An 18,884-nucleotide genomic window follows, 5' to 3' on the forward strand; every position below is an offset into this window, starting at 1 on the left:
CTTAATTAACGTTTTATGAAATGGTATGAATAATTTTAAACGGGGTCCATGATACTTCCGCAATGGTAAAACACACCAAAAATACTGATGACAGCGGAAGTACTTTATCATTAGATCATACATTCTACACTGAAAGTTAGTTTGAAGATCATAAACAATGAGTACATCTCAAATACCAATCAAAATTAGCATTCGTATAATAATTAGAATTAAATAAGATATTTTACACAAGTGATCATAATAACAATGAAATTTCCTTGAAGCATGTTTATTACATTAGAATCTCATTCTCTGTAGGCTAACGAATCTGTATTATTCCAATAAACGGCCGCAGAATTTATAGTAATATAGTTTATCAGATAAATGTAGTTCATACAAGAGGATAGTCTGGAAATAAAAATTATCATTTCCGTCACGTTGCTGAACATATGGTTCAGGATTCGGTAGAAGATACTACATCTAACATCTCTTCATTTCTCTTTGTCCCAAAAGAATTAGTTGGACATTAAAAAGTTAACATTAAAACATATATTTGTCCCAAGTGTCAGTTACTCGTATGGTATCCCATTTTTATCCTGTATTATTCCAGTAAATTTTACAAACTTGGTATTAGATGCATATAACAGATACTGCAAAATAAATGCATGAAACTTTTGATCCCAGTATTTTTTCACTTAGTGAGGATCGTTATGCCCTAAATCCTGGTACAACATTTTCATCAATCATATCTCTGAATATCAATTTGATAGCGATAAATCATGACTCCTGTTTTAATACTTCAAAGACATCCCTTGAAAATTTCATGTAGATCCATACATTTGATCAAAATATATCTTTATTTCCAAACTATTCCGTTAAGTTCTCGGGGATACTCATTATGTTCTTGCAAGCCACGAAAAGAGAATCTCGTAATGTGCTTATAAGGAAATAATTTACACGTTAACGAAATAAACTCAGATACAGTGATAATTTTAGAACTTCAGATGCAAGGAATTGTTTATCTATGTTTTGAATAATTGTATTAATTTTATCTACGGTAACGATAACGGTATGGACTAGTATAACTACCATAACCTCCGTATCCTCGGTAGCCAGAATAGCCACTGCCATAACCTCCTCCGTACCCATACCCGCCTCCATAACCACCGTATCCAGAGCCTCTGTAACCATTATATCCTCCGCCATATCCACCGTCGTAACCATCGTAACCACCATATCCTCCGTAGCCAGATCCGCCATAACCAGCTGCGCCGTAGCCAGATCCGCCATAACCAGCTGCGCCGTAGCCAGCTGCGCCGTAGCTAGCTCCGCCATAACCAGCTGCGCCGTAGCCAGCTCCGCCATAACCTCCATATCCTCCTCCGTTATGACCTCCATAGCCGCCATGGCCTCCATAACCTCCATATCCTCCACCGTTTCCTCCGTAGTTACCATAACCGCCGTACCCCGCGCCGGGGTAGTAGCCATTTCCATACCATCCGCTGCCTCCGTAGCCCGGTCCATATCCAAAGAAGCCGCCGCCTCCTCCAAGACCAAATGAGAACACTAGAAAAAGAAGACCTAGTCATTACTCTTATACATCACAAAACTAAACACCAAATGTAAACATTGGAAGTATTCAAGCAATCTAAAAAGAAAAGTAGAAAACCTGTAGTGCTACATGATATTTGACATCTTGATCATTACCACGGGAGCTCTGGTATTATGAGGAATTCAAACCACAGCGATGTGACCCGTAGTTTACAGTAGGAGTAACGTACCTGCCTCTTACTCGGGCGCCTTAAATTCGATTTCCAGCCCGTATAGGTATTCATATTTTGGACTGAGTGCTAGAACGGGTTCACACCTCATCGTGAGACTAATTCGAGAGTTTTCTGATGCATGAGGCAGTGGATCCGGTCAAGAAAGCCAAGCTACGTGGCACTGTAGTATCTGCAACCAACTGGCTAGTCATCAGTCATCTGCCCAGACTAAGGCCCTAATGGGGATTTGTGCCGCAAGTACTTTGTATTAACCGGAATTCAAATCACAGCCGCCTTGGAGGGGAGCCAGTGGCGATGTCACTCGGCCACATCAAACGATCTAAATTTTGGTCAATGCCTGTGAGATTTTTTTTATTTTATGGAAAAGTAAAATGAGGTAAACTTGACAATCAGCGAAGACTTTGCTCTGCTTCCTCAGAAGTGAACCACGACCGTTGTTCTGTTGATGAAATTATACACTCATCTGATGTCTTTCAACAGTGAGTTAAGACAAAAAATTTAAAGAGATTTAATTTAATTCTATGAAAAATAAAAATCAACACCAGTGAAAGGCAGGTTAACAAAAGCAAAGAAAAATACATTCTATAAAAAGGCCAACATCTTCCAAATTTAGTCTAATTTTACCATTGCGACGTCATAGGCCTACTCGGAAATATAATCTCGAGGTGAATTATACATGTCATATATTGAGAGAAATAATAATAATATAGGCCTACAACTATAAATGGTTAAGATGTTTATCTGTGTATTTTTTCTACCTTAACTGCGAAAGAGGTGGAGATATATCAATGATATTTGGTGCATGTTTAGGTGAATGGTATTAACTTAAATATTAGGTTATAATATCACATTCAGTAGAGGAAAATGTGGAGCAAGTTGGAAGAATAACTTCACCTTCAAATTTAAATATTCTGACGTCTCCAAAGCAGCGGTAAGGAAATGAAGTTTATATTTAACATACAAAAATTAAACGAAAACCTATGTCTCTCTCCAATAACAGCTGAACGGATTAGATAATCGTAAAATGTTCGCCTGATTATTGTGAATACCTCAGACAATTCATGGAATTAACCTACTTTGTAGCTTTAATGAAGATAAAATCCTACTCCGTCGCTAGATAGTTAGAGTGCTGGCCTTTTTCTCCAAGGGGTACCGGGTTGGATTCCCGACCGGGTTGGGAATTTTATCCTCCGATGGTTAATTCCAATGGCTATGGGACTGGGTGTCTGTATTGTCTTCATCATTAGAATTCATCATAGGTAGGGCCCCATCCTCACAGACGTGCAGGACATTGCAGTGACGGTGCACTAGGGGAAGCATGTGCCTCCACTTATATAAATGCCTGACTTTTGGCCTTAACATCAACAATATTATTATTATTAAATTGACGATTATTTTTGAGAAATTATTTCGCATGAACAACATTTTCCGATACATCACCACAGATGAAACATGGTAAACAAACCGCTCAACAATGAACAGATGGGTCGGTAGGAGCATGTTCGTTCGACAGAACTTCTGGCCATGTTCGAAGGCAAGCCGGACAGTTCCAGCTCATCCAGAGGCTTAGATTCATTGCGATGACGTTATTTATAAACATTTTCTCATCATATGCCAGAAGCTAGCAATTATAATCAAAATTGCGACCGAGCGAGTTGGCCGTGCGGTTCGGGTTGTGCAGCCGTGAGCTTACTTTCGGAAGATTGTGAGTTCGAACCCCACTGTCAACAGGCATGAAAATGGCTTCCTTTGTTACCCATTTTCACACAAGGCAAATGCTAAAACTGTACTTTAATTAAGGCCACGGCCGCTTCCTTCCCACCCGTAGTACTTTCCTATCCCATCGTCGCCATAAGACCTATCTGTGTCGGTGAGATGTAAAGCCAAGTGTAAAAAAAAAATGAAACGCCCCCTCGGTCGTTTTCACACTGTCAAAGACTAGGCTAAGAGAGAGAGATGAGATGAAAATTTGGTGTGTGATTTCTCTGACTCAATATCAGCGATTACTATTGAGATTGACACTTTCATGGACCGGAAAAATGGATATCGTATCTTTTCAATTTATGGTTTGCGAAGTAGACAAAGGGACAAGTTTTCCTGCAAGTTGTATCTTTTATTCGACCCAAAATTGAAAAATGGCATGTCTCTCGTCGATTACTGTTGCGAACTTACTGGGATGAAATCAGTACAGGCTTGTTCGACTTCCCTTTATTTATACCGCAATTCTGTCCGCGTATGTAGCGTAACGATTTGCACTATTAGCTACCGTCCTCGGTGAGCCGGGTACGATTCCTGGTACTGACAGAGATTTAATATTAGTAGGAGGACTGTAATGTAGTTAAATGGTACATGCAAATCAAATCCTCACCTCCAATGGGCCTGACAAGAGCTGCACCGCATCAGTACGAAGACACGAGTTCACTTTACAGTATTTCTAGGACACATGCAATCTAAGTGTTTCAAGTTTTCTGTCTGCCGGTCGGTCGTTTTAGGCCTCTTCACTGTAGCCTTCTTCTTCTTCTTCTTCTTCTTCTCCTTCCACTTCCTCCTCCTATTCTTGGCCTTATTATGCCATTACAGTGTCTTGATTCCAGCTTTTATACATTCTACCCACACCCTGTGGACCCTCGCTAATCTCTCTCACTCGTATTCCTTTATCTAGATTGTTACTAATCTAATCTGCTCGATTCTGTAAACATGTAAATCTTGGTCTCCCCGTGCGTATCATCCCTTCTGGCCATGCTTCATGAATTTGTTTTACTTTTTCTTCATCATCTATTCGTTTAATGTACTGAAACTGAGTCAGTTGTCCTTTGCTCACTTGTTTAAGAAGTGACGAGAAATATTTTCACCTATGGATAGAAAAGTGTTGACAGTGTGGAGTGTTTCTTTTCCTCGTAACAGGATATTTATGTAAGCTGTAACTTATTTCGACTTGTTCATGTAGGTAGGGAAGATATAAAGCCAAGAAGACTTCTACGTTATTGTCTTTGAGTTTGTTGTTAATTTTTGTGTGCTGGGATGGGCTGTATTTTACTGTTTGTCCTAGTGACTGTATAATGAAATATTGGGTCTAGGTTTGAACATTAAATCTTTAAATAAGAACTAAGGCGCCATTCCAGAATTTTACCTGGTGTATTTATCGGATATATCCGTTGGAAAATCACACTCAGGATGGCCTCTGTCAGCACTGGGATCCGAACTTCAAATCCGTGAATGAAGTTGCTTCTCAGCCTACGGAAATTAGTTGCAAAGGAGAATCGTCCTGCAGAAGAATAGCTACTCACAGGAATGGCATTCCATAGTAGAACTGAAGTAATTTCGTAAGGAAAGAAAGAAAGAAAGAAAGAAAGAAAGAAAGAAAAACAATGAGTTATACTTTTTTTTCTTTGCTAGTTGCTTTACGTCGCACCGACTCAGGTCTTATGGCGACGATGGGACAGGATAGGGCTAGGAGTGGGAAGGAATCGGCCGTGGCCTTAATTAAGGTACAGCCCCAGCATTTGCCTGGTGTGAAAATGGGAAACCACGGAAAACCATTTTCAGGGCTGCCAATAGTGGGGTTCGAACCTATTATCTCCCGAATACTGGATACTGGCCGCAATTAAGCAGTTATACTATATAACTAGGAAGGACTTTCTATGAACTTGATTAGCAAGTACTGTTTTGTTAAGTAAAAGTCATATTTGTTACATTTCACCAACTCATGTTTAATACACAAAATGTGTTTTGTGCAATTTACTGGTTATTTCAGACAGAAGAAAAGCTTGTCGCACAAGATGTTACCACAGAGAATGATAAAGCACGAAAAGTTCACCTGCAATCTAACATAGCTGTTCTTGGAATTTTGTTCTAATTTGACGAGTTAAAACATCTCTTTTCTGCCTATTATACTTTCCTCCCGGTTGCATGGGTGAGAGAACTTTAATCCAGTCAGAGACAATTCCTTCCTTTTTAAGCGAGCTGAATTCACTTTTCCAAGTATCCTTTAAAATTATGTCTACATTGTATTATTCCTCGCCATGTCTGAAGTACTTAAGGAAATATTTCTTCACTGCACACTAATTTACTATAGCCTACTTATATTATTAGGTGTCCAAAGTTGCCTTTTCAGCCCTCCAGCAGGCGTGCTGGGGTATAAAGTACGCCACGGATGTTTTCAACTTGGCAACGCTGTAGCATTGTTTGGTCTTCTATTCCTCCAGTGTGACCTTAGTTATTGAATGTGATAGTTTTGAGTCTCTATGAGTGTACAAGAACTGCTGTATTGTAGTTTCAATTCGAAGCGTGTCACAGGCGGGCTACAAAGTACCCCGCACGCCCGATGGAGTAAGTACTTCGACTATATTATTTACGAATATTTTCTAATTACATTCTCTAATAACAGTGTATTTTCCATTTATTTAGGACATTGGCGTCCGAGGAAATAGCCATGTTACTTCACGAACAGCCAGAGGAAGACAACTTGGACAGCGCAGAATCAGGTGAGGAATATAAAGTGATCACGAAACTGAATCTGAGGAAGGTCTCACTTCAAAGGACGGATCTGACTCAGAAGGAAGTGAAAATGAACGTTGTGAATACTTTATTGGAAAAGACAAAACCACCAGGTGGAGGAAAACTAATTTTCCAAAGGTGTGCAAAAGTAAAACAAAAAATGATGTCAAAGTATTTCTTGGTCCTAGACGTAATGCAAGAGGAATCAAAGATGAAATATCTTCCTTCCGTAAAATAGTTGACGAGGATATGGTAGATGTCACCGTGATTCACACGAACATGTACTTTAGAACTTGCGGAGTGCCTGTGTGTTAGGAAATGCTTGTGTAATCGGATCAATTTTCTGAAAAGTTTTCAAGCGTTCAAATAACATCTATTGTTGCATTTTCACTTGCTACAGTGTATAATATGCTAGCATTTGTAATTATTCGTGATTTGGATAAATAAAATTTGATGAAAATGAGATATTCACTATTATTATGTGTGTTCAAGTGTGGGGTATAAAGTACACCACGCGCCTGGTCATGTATCATTTTTAGGTGTGCCTGCTGGAGGGTTAAACTTCTGTTAGAACTCGTTTTTATCGAATTAAATTGAGTTATAATTCTTGCATTTTTCGTTTTAATGTAATCAGCAAAATTACCGTTGTAAGCAGAAATTATAAATTTAGTTGTCTCGTTATGCTTTATCCATTGTGGCAACCTTCATCTGAAGAAAAACAACATTAACACTTCTGTTCTCCTGTCTGCCATTGTGATGATGATGATGATGATGATGATGATGATGATGATGATGATGATGATGATGATGATGATGCTTGTTGTTTAATGGGGCCTTACATCAAAGGTCATCGGCCCCTAATGGAACGAGATGGACGAAATGATATGATAGTTAAAATTTTAAAACGTATCCACTGACTTGAGTTAAAAAGAAATGGTGGTCAAGAAAAATGACTATGAGATTAAACCAGTGGATCTAATTCGCAATGCCTTATTTTCTAATAAAATAAGAGGAAATACTGGTAAAAAAAGGAATAAGTCATTTCCTGGAAGTACGAATATATATATATGTCGCATTAGACGTTAAAATAACACATTAAAATACGCAACACAAGCTAAAATGAAGTCAGTGGGATAAAAGCGCAATTAACACAAATATCCTAGGACAAAGGGCATCATTACACACGATAAAAATACCACTATCCCTCATAAAGCGGATGACGAGGTCTGCTGACTGCTCGTCATCTCGCAGGATAAGTGAGTTTGTACTCGGGAGGTTAAGCCTACGGCGCAGATCGACCAGGTCCACACGCTCCGTAAGGATGTGTACCACGGTAAGATGATCGCCGCAAGTACACACCGGAGGGGGTTCTCATTTCAATAGATTGGAGTGAGTCAGGATACCGTGGCCGATCCGAAGACGACATAATACCACTGCTTCCCTCCGTGGTTCCTTTAATCGCTCTCAGCTTATTTGGAAGTGGAAAGGCCTGCCACTCCGTCTCCCAATGTCTGTCATTGTATAGAGTTTTATACTCATTTTTTCCACTATGAGAATAAATGTTATCACTAGTTTCTCTTTATTTATGTAGATGTCCTTCTAATCAGAAGTCAAACAATTTAGCGAAGCACTACATAATTTAAAATGTAATTCTATTAAAGTGATTCTAATGTTGTGTCCAGTCAGGTAGAAAATCTCTGTGGCTCAGACGGTTAAACGTCAGGCGGTTTCGTTCCGTTATCACTCCACAATCATCCGATTGCAATAGAATCACCAAAGGTGTATGATATGCATAGTCAACCGACAAGTACCTATGCTTTGGCATGTGTTGGGGCTTCATCATGTGACGAAATACTATGCTAGGATGATGTTAAAGCAGACGAAACAAAACAAAGGTATTGGATTTTATTATATTATATTCTCGGGTACTTCCATCGTTCTCCCCAAGCAGCTAAGAGTTTGTTTTTGATTTCAGTTTACAGGGGGAAGAATGATTAACGCGGACCGAACAGAGGTACAGAAGTCGTTGTCATAACGAATACTGTTAAGTAGTTGAGACCTCAGTGGCTTTTACATAAGGTATATAAAACGATGACCCAGCCAAATCAAGCACTTAATAACAAGAAAAACTGGCCATTGGTTCCAATTATTGTCAGGAAGAAGAAGAAGAAGAAGAAGAAGATGATGATGATGATGATGATGATGATGATGATGATGATGATGATGATGATGATTACACGGAGCACGTTGGCCGTGCGGTTAGAGACGTGCAGCTGTGAGTTTGCACTCAGGATATAGTAGATTCGAACCCCATTGTCGGCAGTACCGAAGATGGTTTTCTGTGACTTACCATTTTCACACCAGGAAAATTCTGAGGCTATACCTTAATTAAGGCCACGGCTGCTTCCTTCCCACTCCTAGCTCTTTCCTATTCCATCGTCGCCATAAGAACCTATTCGTGTCGGTGAGACGTAAAGACAATTGTAAAAAATCAAACCAGATTAACTTACGATTACATGCTAAACAAAAATTAATGCGTAATTTTCTGCGACCTTTCATATCGTGATTTTAGCCACCGTACCTCCAGTCCTATGAGGAATCCCAACCACAAGCGCGGGGCTTTTTAATTTAAGATATTGCACATGCATTGACCAGTTTTCGAAACATGGCCATCTTCGTGAGATTTACGTGACAGTGGCACTTAGCTACCGTATCCTTTCGTACTTAGAAAATACCAGAACGAATCATAAGGAGTTTGTCCGAATGAGTAATAAAGTAATTACTACCTGACAATATGAGACCATTTCCTTTTCTCTGGGAAAACACTCATGACGAAGGTCAAGTCAGAAGCCGTTGATATTACAGCTCACTTGCATGTCATTCACTCATGGTAGTTCACAGTAATTTGCGTCCTTCATCTGTCGTTTATGTATCTGCTACGCGATACTACTCTAGCTCCCAAGACTATCTGTATGTTTCGTATTCCACCGCCACATGGTGCTAACTTGGGCAGACTTTGTGAACCATAACTACTGAGATTTTATTATGAAGTATGAGTAACCTTCATAAAGGGCCCCTTTTCAGAACTTAATTTCGCCATTGTCCGCCTCTGTGGTGTAGTGATTAGTGTGATTAGCTGCCACACTTGGAGACCCGGGTTCGATTCCCAGCTCTGCCACAAAATTCGAAAAGTTGTACGAAGGATGGAACGGGGTCCCCTCAACCTCGGGGGGTCAACTGAGTAGAGGGGGTTCTATTTCCCTCTCAGCCTTTCTTGAAGTGCTTTTCTGCTGTTTCCCTCTTCTCCTCCAGGCAAATGCGGGGATGGTATCTAACTCAAGACCACGGCCGCTTCCTACCATCCTTGCTTACCCATTCCAATCTTCCCAACCCCCCCCCCCCCACAAGGCCCCTGTTCGGCATAGCAGGTGAGGCTACCTGGGCAAGGTACTGGACATTTGCAGTCACCGGACATTGTGCCTACTCACAGAAATTCCCTAGTTGTCACAGGACATTTGCGGTCACTGCAGCAGGGGGTGGGCCTCATCAGCTTAATCTCGGGGTATCTCCGCTAACCTACAGCTGATTTTCAATACGCCAAAATGATTTTAATACAATCATATCAGTCCAAAGCCTGGATAAAGTGTGATGCTAATCAGCATTTTAAAACATATAATTTACTGTCGACCAAATTATTGTATGTACTCGAGTTTGGAGGTTTTTACTCCCTGTGGGTGGGGAACACGGAAGAAGAATACATCCACGGTATCCCCTGCCCGTCGTAAGAGGTGACTAAATGGGTCTCCGGGGGTTCACAACTTGGAAGCGTGGGTTGGCAGGATCGAACCTGCCAAGTAGGGGCCAAAAGGCCAGCACCTCAACGTGTGAGCCACTGAGTCCGGCATTTCTAATTCTTTCCCATCCCATTTTCTCCGAAAAATATGTTAAGGTGACGTTAGACTACCATGAATAAATAAATAAATAAATAAATAAATAAATTGTAATTAGTTAACGACGGATTAACTTTAGTTTTTCTAAAAATTAAGGACTGGTGCAGAATAAAACAGAGTCCTTTACTCTGGCCTACCTTTAATTATTCCACGATAAATAAATAGGAAACTAATTTTTTTGAATTAGCCTCTGATGTTTGTATAGGCCTATAAAAATTCACGTTGTGTTGTATTAGAGTTTAAATGTAAAACATACGAACTTGTATATCTGCGGGAATTTTTATATCGTGGTAGCCACGGGTCCTTTTCATGATGGTCGTGATTACTGTTTTTGAAAGAAAATAGAACGGTGCCACCATCCTCCCTTAAAACTAATCAGAAGAAAACTCGAATAGATCCGACTCTCTTTTGGGAAAAAGAAGGGAAAAGCCACAAAGGACGTGAAAATGTAAGACTGCCTGGTCTTGACAAACATCGTACCGCGGGGTCGGAAGAGAACAAGAATTGAACAAGAGAGGTCGGATAGGAAATAGAATATATTTATTTATCATCTACAGACTTGTTTGTTGCCAAAAACATGACATGACTTGTTCTTCTGCTTCAGATACATCCAGGTGACGATTTCATGTGACTTTCCCTATACTTTCTGTACATACAGTATAACCATTTGACTTATTAGTAACTGTCAAATCCATTACAACACACAACAGTAAATAATTACACCAGGAAGTTTAGATATAGAATTGTGTTTGTGTCTGAAGGTATCAGTCTCTAAATAAAACCCGCGAGAGAAAAATGTTGATCTTCAGGGAGCGAGCAGGAGATCAGGCAGGTTAGTGGGGATATTGCGAGATTAAACTAATGGGACCCAACCCCTGCTGCAGTGACCACAAATGTCCTGTGACAACTGGGGAATTTCTGTGACTGGGCACAAGTTTATCTCATTGACCGCAAATGTCCGTGATTTTGTGATGACCGCAAATGTCCGGACACCCTCGAGGATACTGCCCTTGAAGCAGGGGAGGTGGGATCCCTCGCTAAGTCCGAGGGAAAAACCTAGCCTGGAAGGTAAACGGATTAAGAAAGAAAGAAAGAAAGAAAAGAAAGAAAGAAAGAAAGAAAGAAATAATTTGCACTCCATTACCTTTCAAGGCCCTAGTTCACAAATTGTCGAGATGATTGATGTCCGAAACACTCTCAGCGTACACATCGAAAGAAGCACGGCATTCTTTCTACACTCTAGGATAATATCGGCTTCATTTGTAAATACGATCATCTGTATCACATCCAGTACGATTTACTCCTATACAACACCGGAGGCAGACTGCTGGCTAGGAATTCTCAATGCAAACCGTATAAAAAAAGCGTAAAAATCAACGTACACACTGGCACGGTCATAGTATGTACACATTCCCACGTAGTACCAATTCAAATAGAGTAGACAGAAGTCAAGAAATATTCAAATGACGGCATTTCATTAAGCATTTGTTCGTTCGTTCGTTCGTTCGTTCGTTCGTTCGTTCGTTCGTAACCTGTTTACCCCCCAGGGTCGGTTTTTCCCTCGGAATCAGCGAGGGATCCCACCTCTACCGCCTCCAGGGCAATGTCCTAGAGCTTCAGACTATGGGTCGGGGAATACAACTGGGTAGGATGACTAGTACATCGCCCAGGCGGCCTCACCTGCTATGCTGCACAGGGGCCTTGTGGGGGATGAGAAGTTTGGAAGGGATAGACAAGGAAGAGGGAAGGAAGCGACCGTGGCCTTAGGATAGATATCATCCCGGCATTTGCCAGGAGGAGAAGGGGAAAACCACGGAAAACCACTTCCAGGATAGCTGAGAAGGGAATCGAACCCCCCTCTACTCAGTTGACCTCCCGAGGCTGAGTGGACCCCGTTCCAGACCTTGTACCACTTTTCAAATTTCGTGGCAAAGTCGGGAATCGAGGGTGGCAGTCTCTGGGGGTGGCAGCTAATCACACTAACCACTACACCACAAAGGCGGACTTAAGCATTTGTACTAGGATAATTACCAGCTGCGTGGAAAAATGGTTAACATGCTGGTCTTTGGCGAAAGGAGACCCGCGTTTGATTCCCTACCGAGTGGAAGATTTTAACTTTCATTGGTTAATTCCTGTGGCTCTGGGTCTGGGCTTTCGTGCCATCTTATATTAGAATTCAAATTAAATAGGCTACTATCCTCACAGACGTCTCGGTCGCCCGTAAGACGTCGTCTCGAAAGACCTGAACCAGACATCTACGGAGCCCATATGCCTTTATTATTGTTATTATTACTATTATTATTATTATTATTATTATTATTATTATTATTATTATTATTATTATTATTATTATTATTATTATTATGCAAAAAGAAGAAGCGCCAATATTATGATTCTCCACTTATCTACTTATATTTTCTTAATTTCAATAAACACTGGATTTTGAAAAAGAACCATAAACTTCGTGTTAAAAGGAAGTTCCTAATCACTGTTGAAAACTCTTTATAGGCTACATATTTGAGCTTCTATCTGTGCGTCCATTCTTTGAAATCAGCGTAACAATTGTACATCATGTTTCGGAAATATTCACAGTGGTTGTTCTCAGTGATTCTCCTGATATATAAGTTGGTATGATATAGTATGATATATTTACGTTAAGATTTATTGGTTTTATATAAACCCCCTGAGGGTGGGGGCGCAGCCGAATTCATCCACGATATCCTCTGCTTGTCGTAAGAAGCGACTAAAAGGGACGACCAAGGGATGATCAAATTAGAACCATGAAACTACTTGTGATTAGTACCACCACGCGGGGAACACCATGGGTCGCTTTTTCTTGCGCGTAGTACCACTATGTTGGATACCAAATAGATCTGTGATTAGTAGCAAACGAAAGCGTGACGGCTTTTACAGTACTTGCGAAATGTAGCACTATATGAGCGACACCATGGGATGAGGGAACCCATGGTTCTGACTTGCCTATGATTAGTACCCACTATACGAGGAATACCACGGGATAGTACGAGTCTCGGTGGTTAGTATCTTTATGTGATGAACACCATAGGTTTGCGTTGCCTGTAAATGGCGCCGCAATGTGCGAAACAGCGTAGGTCTGTAATACATGTGCGAATTTCATTACCTGTGAGTAGTACCATCATGTGTGGAATACCGCGAGTCTACGCTACTCTTGGTTAGTACCGCAACATGACAAATGCCATGGTTCTACTTTCCTAGCGATAAGTACCATTGTGAAGGGCCGCTGACTTGGATTTTGGACCTCTTTCGACTACAAGTATCATCGATTCAGTATTGTGCTATAGAAGCAGTCCCTTGGTCAGTAATTCTATTGTTCTACGCCAGCTTCTGTGCATGTGAGGCACTGTGGGTCGGTTCCGCTGATCGTTTCAAATTCATATCCATCCATTCATTCTTCGTCCTCACGTTTTGAATTGTGGTCAGTGGATGTTTTTCGGCTTTTAATTTGTCATTTCATTTCGTCTCAGTTCGTACCATTAGGGGCCGGTGTCCTAGATGTTAGGCCCCTTTAAACAACAAGCATCATCATCATCGATTTTAGATAATTTTCCTAAATTTGCCCTAGGAGCAGCACCTGTCAATACACCCAGACGCAATAGTTGCGTTCCGAATGTCATCAGTCATCACTCAGCGCCATCCATATTTCAATAGAGTCTGTACGGCTATAAAGAATGCTCGAGTAGAAGCAATATAAAATACAGGCATCATTTTTAGCATTAATTTATGTACGATTTCGCGGAAAGCAAACGATTTTTCGCGTTGTTTCGTGGAAAAAGCCATTCCCTCTCACTTGTATTTCGCTGTAATAATTTTATAAAATTATTAATAAAAAGTATCATTTGTGTGATTTGTGAATTACTTATGTGAAAGATAGCTATATAAAAGGAATGAATATTTATAATAATGCATTATTTCTTATGTAATCTTGATAAGGACTTCATTAGGGAATATTGCTCTTTCACCTTACATGACCACAGCCTTTACATTATCGGACGAGCTAGCCGTATGATTAGGAGCGCACGGCTGTGAGCTTGCATCCATGAGATAGTGAGGGTTCGAATCCCACTTTCGGCAGCCCTGAAGATGGTTTTTCGTGGTTTCCCATTTTCATACCAGGTAAATGCTGGGGCTGCACCTTAATTAAGGCTATGGCCGCTTCCTTCCCACTTCTATTCCTTTCCTACCCCATCGTCGCCGTAAGACCTATCTGTGTTTTCACACTACTGTATAAGGCAATAATAATAATAATAATAATAATAATAATAATAATAATAATAATAATTTCGTGTGTCTATTTCTAGCCGGGTACAACCTTTGTAAGGCAGATCCTCCGATGAGGGTGGGTGGCATCTGCCATGTATAGGTAACTGCATGTTATTGTGGTGGAGTATAGTGTTATGTATGGTGTGTGAGTTGCAGGGATATTGGGGACAGCACGAACACTCAGCCCCCGAGCCACTGGAATTAACCTATGAAGGTTAAAATCCCCGACCTGGCCGGGAATCGAACCCTGGACCCTCTGAACCGAAGGCCAGTACGCTGATCATTTAGCCAACGAGTCGAACACCGTATGACAATACTGTACTAAAACATATCGCATATGCTTTGATTTATTTATTACAACACTGTGGCATAATTTTATTCAAGCGCTAAATACAGTCGCGGGGAATGAAGGCAGAAACCGTGGATTGCCGTGCCATAAGCTGTGAGAACCCCGTAGCTGTCCGGTAGGAACGAACTCCTCTAGTTGGACTTCAGCCGCAAGCCGTGATTTCGATTATGAAGAGCCCATAGCTGCGTCCCCACGCGAACAGCAAACTTTGGAGGGGGTGAGATTTGAATGGAGGGATGTACCGAACATTTGTTATAGATTGACAAATTTCTCTTTTCCATGGCTGGAATCACCTGAATTCTAATAAATTAATCCGCCACTAAGCTGAATTGAACAGTTCTGACACGACACTTAGTTGAGACGATAATTATAGCGTAAAAGAGCTTATAAAACCATTTACTTGTGCCATGCAGATATACATGCGTATTAACGTGAGCAGCCGTTAGCATCTGGCAAGCTCTCACAATGGAAGAGGGTTTGTTTGGCCGTACTTACCCTTGAATTCCGAGATCTAATGAGACTATAAAGGCTGGGTAGGCAAGGGAAGCGCTCTCCTATTGCACTTGGAACGCCGAGTGCGATGTGTCGTGACCGCGGGCAGATTAGACAATAACTTTGTGAAGTTTATGTTAGACTTGATAAAAAATCGCTGTGATTTAGCTCACAAGAGTTAGTGACGTTCGGTACACACAAATAATATACAGCGCGTACGCGAAGTGTGAAATTAACGTGTGCGATTCGTTAATATACAACCGCTGACAAGGACAGATAGCAACTGGGCCCAATTCCCTTAATTTAGTACCGCATACATCGGACTTATATATAACCGGCGGGTATAGAAAAATTGTTAGCCAATACTAAGGTTGTGATCGTGTATTCAAGCTCACTAAGCGGAGAAGTAGATGGTCTTCATTAAATTCAACAGTTCCAGACACAGCCCAACATCAAGGAGACAGCAGTCATGAACTACCCAGGAGTCGACAAGAGGACTTTCATCCCTGTGCTGTGTGTCGTAGTCATGGGCTGAGCCTGTATGACATAGCGGGATGTGATTCGCCGCTGATGGAGAGGTTGCCACCAAGTAAAGTTCATTCGTTCTTTAAGCATGTGAAGTGGGGTGAGGCCATTTATATAAATACATCAACTCTTAAATGTAAGCCCGAGTGGCATTTGCATTGCTCATATCAGTAAATTTAAATACGTTTAGGGCTGTTTGCATGCTAAGTTCTCAAGCTGTGTATTTTAAATATATAGATGGAAAATGAGGGAAAAAGTAGGTTTAGATATACGTGTGTGTTATTGTTATTTGTATTTTATTCCAGTTTATGTTAAGATAGAGTTATATGGGTAGATTCTTCATGAAAAATCTAGTGGACTGTACGCCACCAGTGTCGAACCTAGAGAGAGGATTAGAATAGATCCAGTATATGCTAGGATATTTTGTTGCATGATGTATGAATTTCAGCTATGAGAAGACACAAGGGGAGATTTTACAACGTCGAAGGTAGAGTAGGGTCTTTAAGTGTAGTGGCAGGCAAATTCATGGATATGTACCGGTCGTCGAACCGAGGTTTATATGTGAGGCTAGAGAATTGTCTGTAGATATTTACGGTGCTGATAGGCTATGAAAGCCATGCTGTTATATTTGGAGCTGTGATGATGACGAGATAATGTACCGGCCTGTTAAATGTTAAATTATGTGAGGCTGTGAGTCGTATTTGCTGCCAAGATTTCTTTTCTTATCTGTAGCACTGGGAATGTTGCCAAGGCCGGATGCGCCATTTGTTCTTGCCCCAGATAGCCACGGACCCTCAAATCACCTGTACGCTGGTCAGAGAGGGGTGGGGAAGTTTTACACATAGTCCCGATATGTTTGTGAATTGCCTGTCCGCATAGACCTAGTTATTATTTTATTATTTCTGTTGCCTATCACCTGATTTCCCTGCCATGTTACATGCTGCTACTGTGCTATATCTGCATGAGATATGTGACGTCCAATGTCCGGATATGTTGGGTTCTTGACACGACAACTCTATCAACTTAAGTGTATAGATTTTGTTTGCTTCGTTCTTCAGGTTTTGTTTCATATTGCGATTTGTATTTTTGTGTCCAGTTTGTTAATTTCTTTGTTGTGATGTTGTCATTTGTTCGATAATGGGGATGCATAGCCCGATGGCAATTTTATCTGTGATCATGGGTTCGGACCCATTCGATGGAGTCTGTGACCATTTTGGATGGGTGATTAAGATGAAGTCCTGAACAAGTGTTTTATATGTTTGGGTCCGAATATGTATGTAATATAGGTCATTACTAGAGGATCGGGTATTACTATCACATATAATGAACGGTTGAGAAATCGATCTCTCGGGCAAAGAACTAGGGACTTAACCAAGCGGGCAACTACAATATGTAAATTTAAATTATTCTATGCAACAAAAACTCTCCAAATATCTCGGGTTCGTTACATGCATTGTTTGTAAACGATTTGTTTGATAATTGTAATTTATGTAAAAATTCGTGTGATTTTTATTTGACATGACCATTGGTCGGTTGTTTTATTTGAATTTTTTGTTTAGAATGGTTTCCTTTCACGTTATTAGTTAAATTAGTCCATTTGACCCTATTCCTCGAGTTCTCATTCACTAGATTTATATGTACGTATTACCTGTCCATATACTTTGGAGTATTTTATAGTTAGATATTTTCTTTTATTTGCTTTTTGACCATATCTGGACGCACCACTCGCTTCCACCCCTGAGCTAGGCCGAAATTAGGACACGATACAGTACAATACCATTAAGGGATTTCTTAGAACAGTAAAACGAGCAGATACGTCTGCCGAACTGAGAAATCCTTATTCTGCTTTTTGTTTCCTTTCACGCAATTAATATTGGAATACAATTTTAAGCTCGTTATTTTTTTATGAATTTCGCACTTATCGCTAAATTTTACTCTAAAGAGGCCTTATCGCTTTATTTCGCTGTAATTCGCCAAGGCAGGGTCACTGTTTTCTTAATCAGAATAATATGATTCCTTAAAATATCTGAATATCGCATCAACATTTTTTTCGCGTTTATCGTGAATACGAAAAAATAATGCGTCTACATATCATGCTCTGGTCTGGGCTAAGGGCCAGATGCCAAGATATTGCATCCATCAAGAAATAACAAGTGGATCAATTATTGGTACGCAGAAGATGTTTTAACAAATTTCGTTTCGCATTTATCGTTACATTCCTGATTCGAGTTTCTGTCAACGAATATCTGAGTTCCAACATCAACTTTAAACTCAATACGAAGTTAAGGAAGGGTTAAGCACCAAGAACCAGTTAACTCAATTTAGCAAGGAAAATAGAGAAATCTTTTCCTGGGCCATAATTTCAGTATCGTGGTGGAGTACTTCGTAAGTTACCGATAACAGGACGTACAATCCCCGTCAAAAGAGAGTGTGTCTAGTTAGCATTTTAGTGGCCTACAAAGTCTGTCCTGTCATGACAATTTTATTACCTAACCGAGGGGATAAACGCAGGTTAGGTTCGGCTAGAAGGACAAGGGTTCGATTCCCAACCAGGAAGTAGAGAAAGAAACAATGCTACTCCAGCGAGTACTAGATAAATTCCTGAGATCACAGGTAACCAGGGAAGGGACTAACCACTCTACCACATACAACTGAAGTTACAGCTAAATGAAACCTTTACTCTTCCATGGGATTTGATGGTCTGTACTTTGGTTTGCTTGATTTATCATATATGCAGTTGATATTAGTTATCTACATACATAATACTACAATATGTTACTGTTAACGTCTATAAAGAAAATAAAAAAATAAAAATCTTGGAAAATACAGTACAATTTAATGGGGGCTAAGTGACTCAGATGGTTGAGGCACCAGCCTTCTGACCCCAACTTCCTGTTTCTTTCTTTCTTTTTTTTTTTTTTTTTTTTGCAATTGGATTTACGTCTCACCGACACAGATAGGTCTTATGGCGACGAAGGGATAGAAAACGCCTAGGTCTGGGAAGAAAGC

At 40.4% G+C, this 18,884-nt stretch overlaps 1 protein-coding gene across 1 annotated transcript in view; it reads right to left on the reverse strand.

The window, feature by feature from the left end:
- Positions 1-903: 903 nt before the first annotated feature.
- The window catches only part of LOC136871142 (keratin-associated protein 19-2), a 44,145-nt gene continuing 26,164 nt past the window's right edge, over positions 904-18,884 (reverse strand). The window contains exon 3 of the mRNA XM_067144962.2: positions 904-1,545. Within this exon, the coding sequence (XP_067001063.2) occupies positions 1,028-1,545 (518 nt within the window). The 3' untranslated portion in view covers positions 904-1,027. The remainder of the gene's footprint in view (positions 1,546-18,884) is intronic.

This window comes from Anabrus simplex, chromosome 1 (assembly GCF_040414725.1).
Source record: "Anabrus simplex isolate iqAnaSimp1 chromosome 1, ASM4041472v1, whole genome shotgun sequence".
Lineage (NCBI taxonomy): Eukaryota > Metazoa > Arthropoda > Insecta > Orthoptera > Tettigoniidae > Anabrus > Anabrus simplex.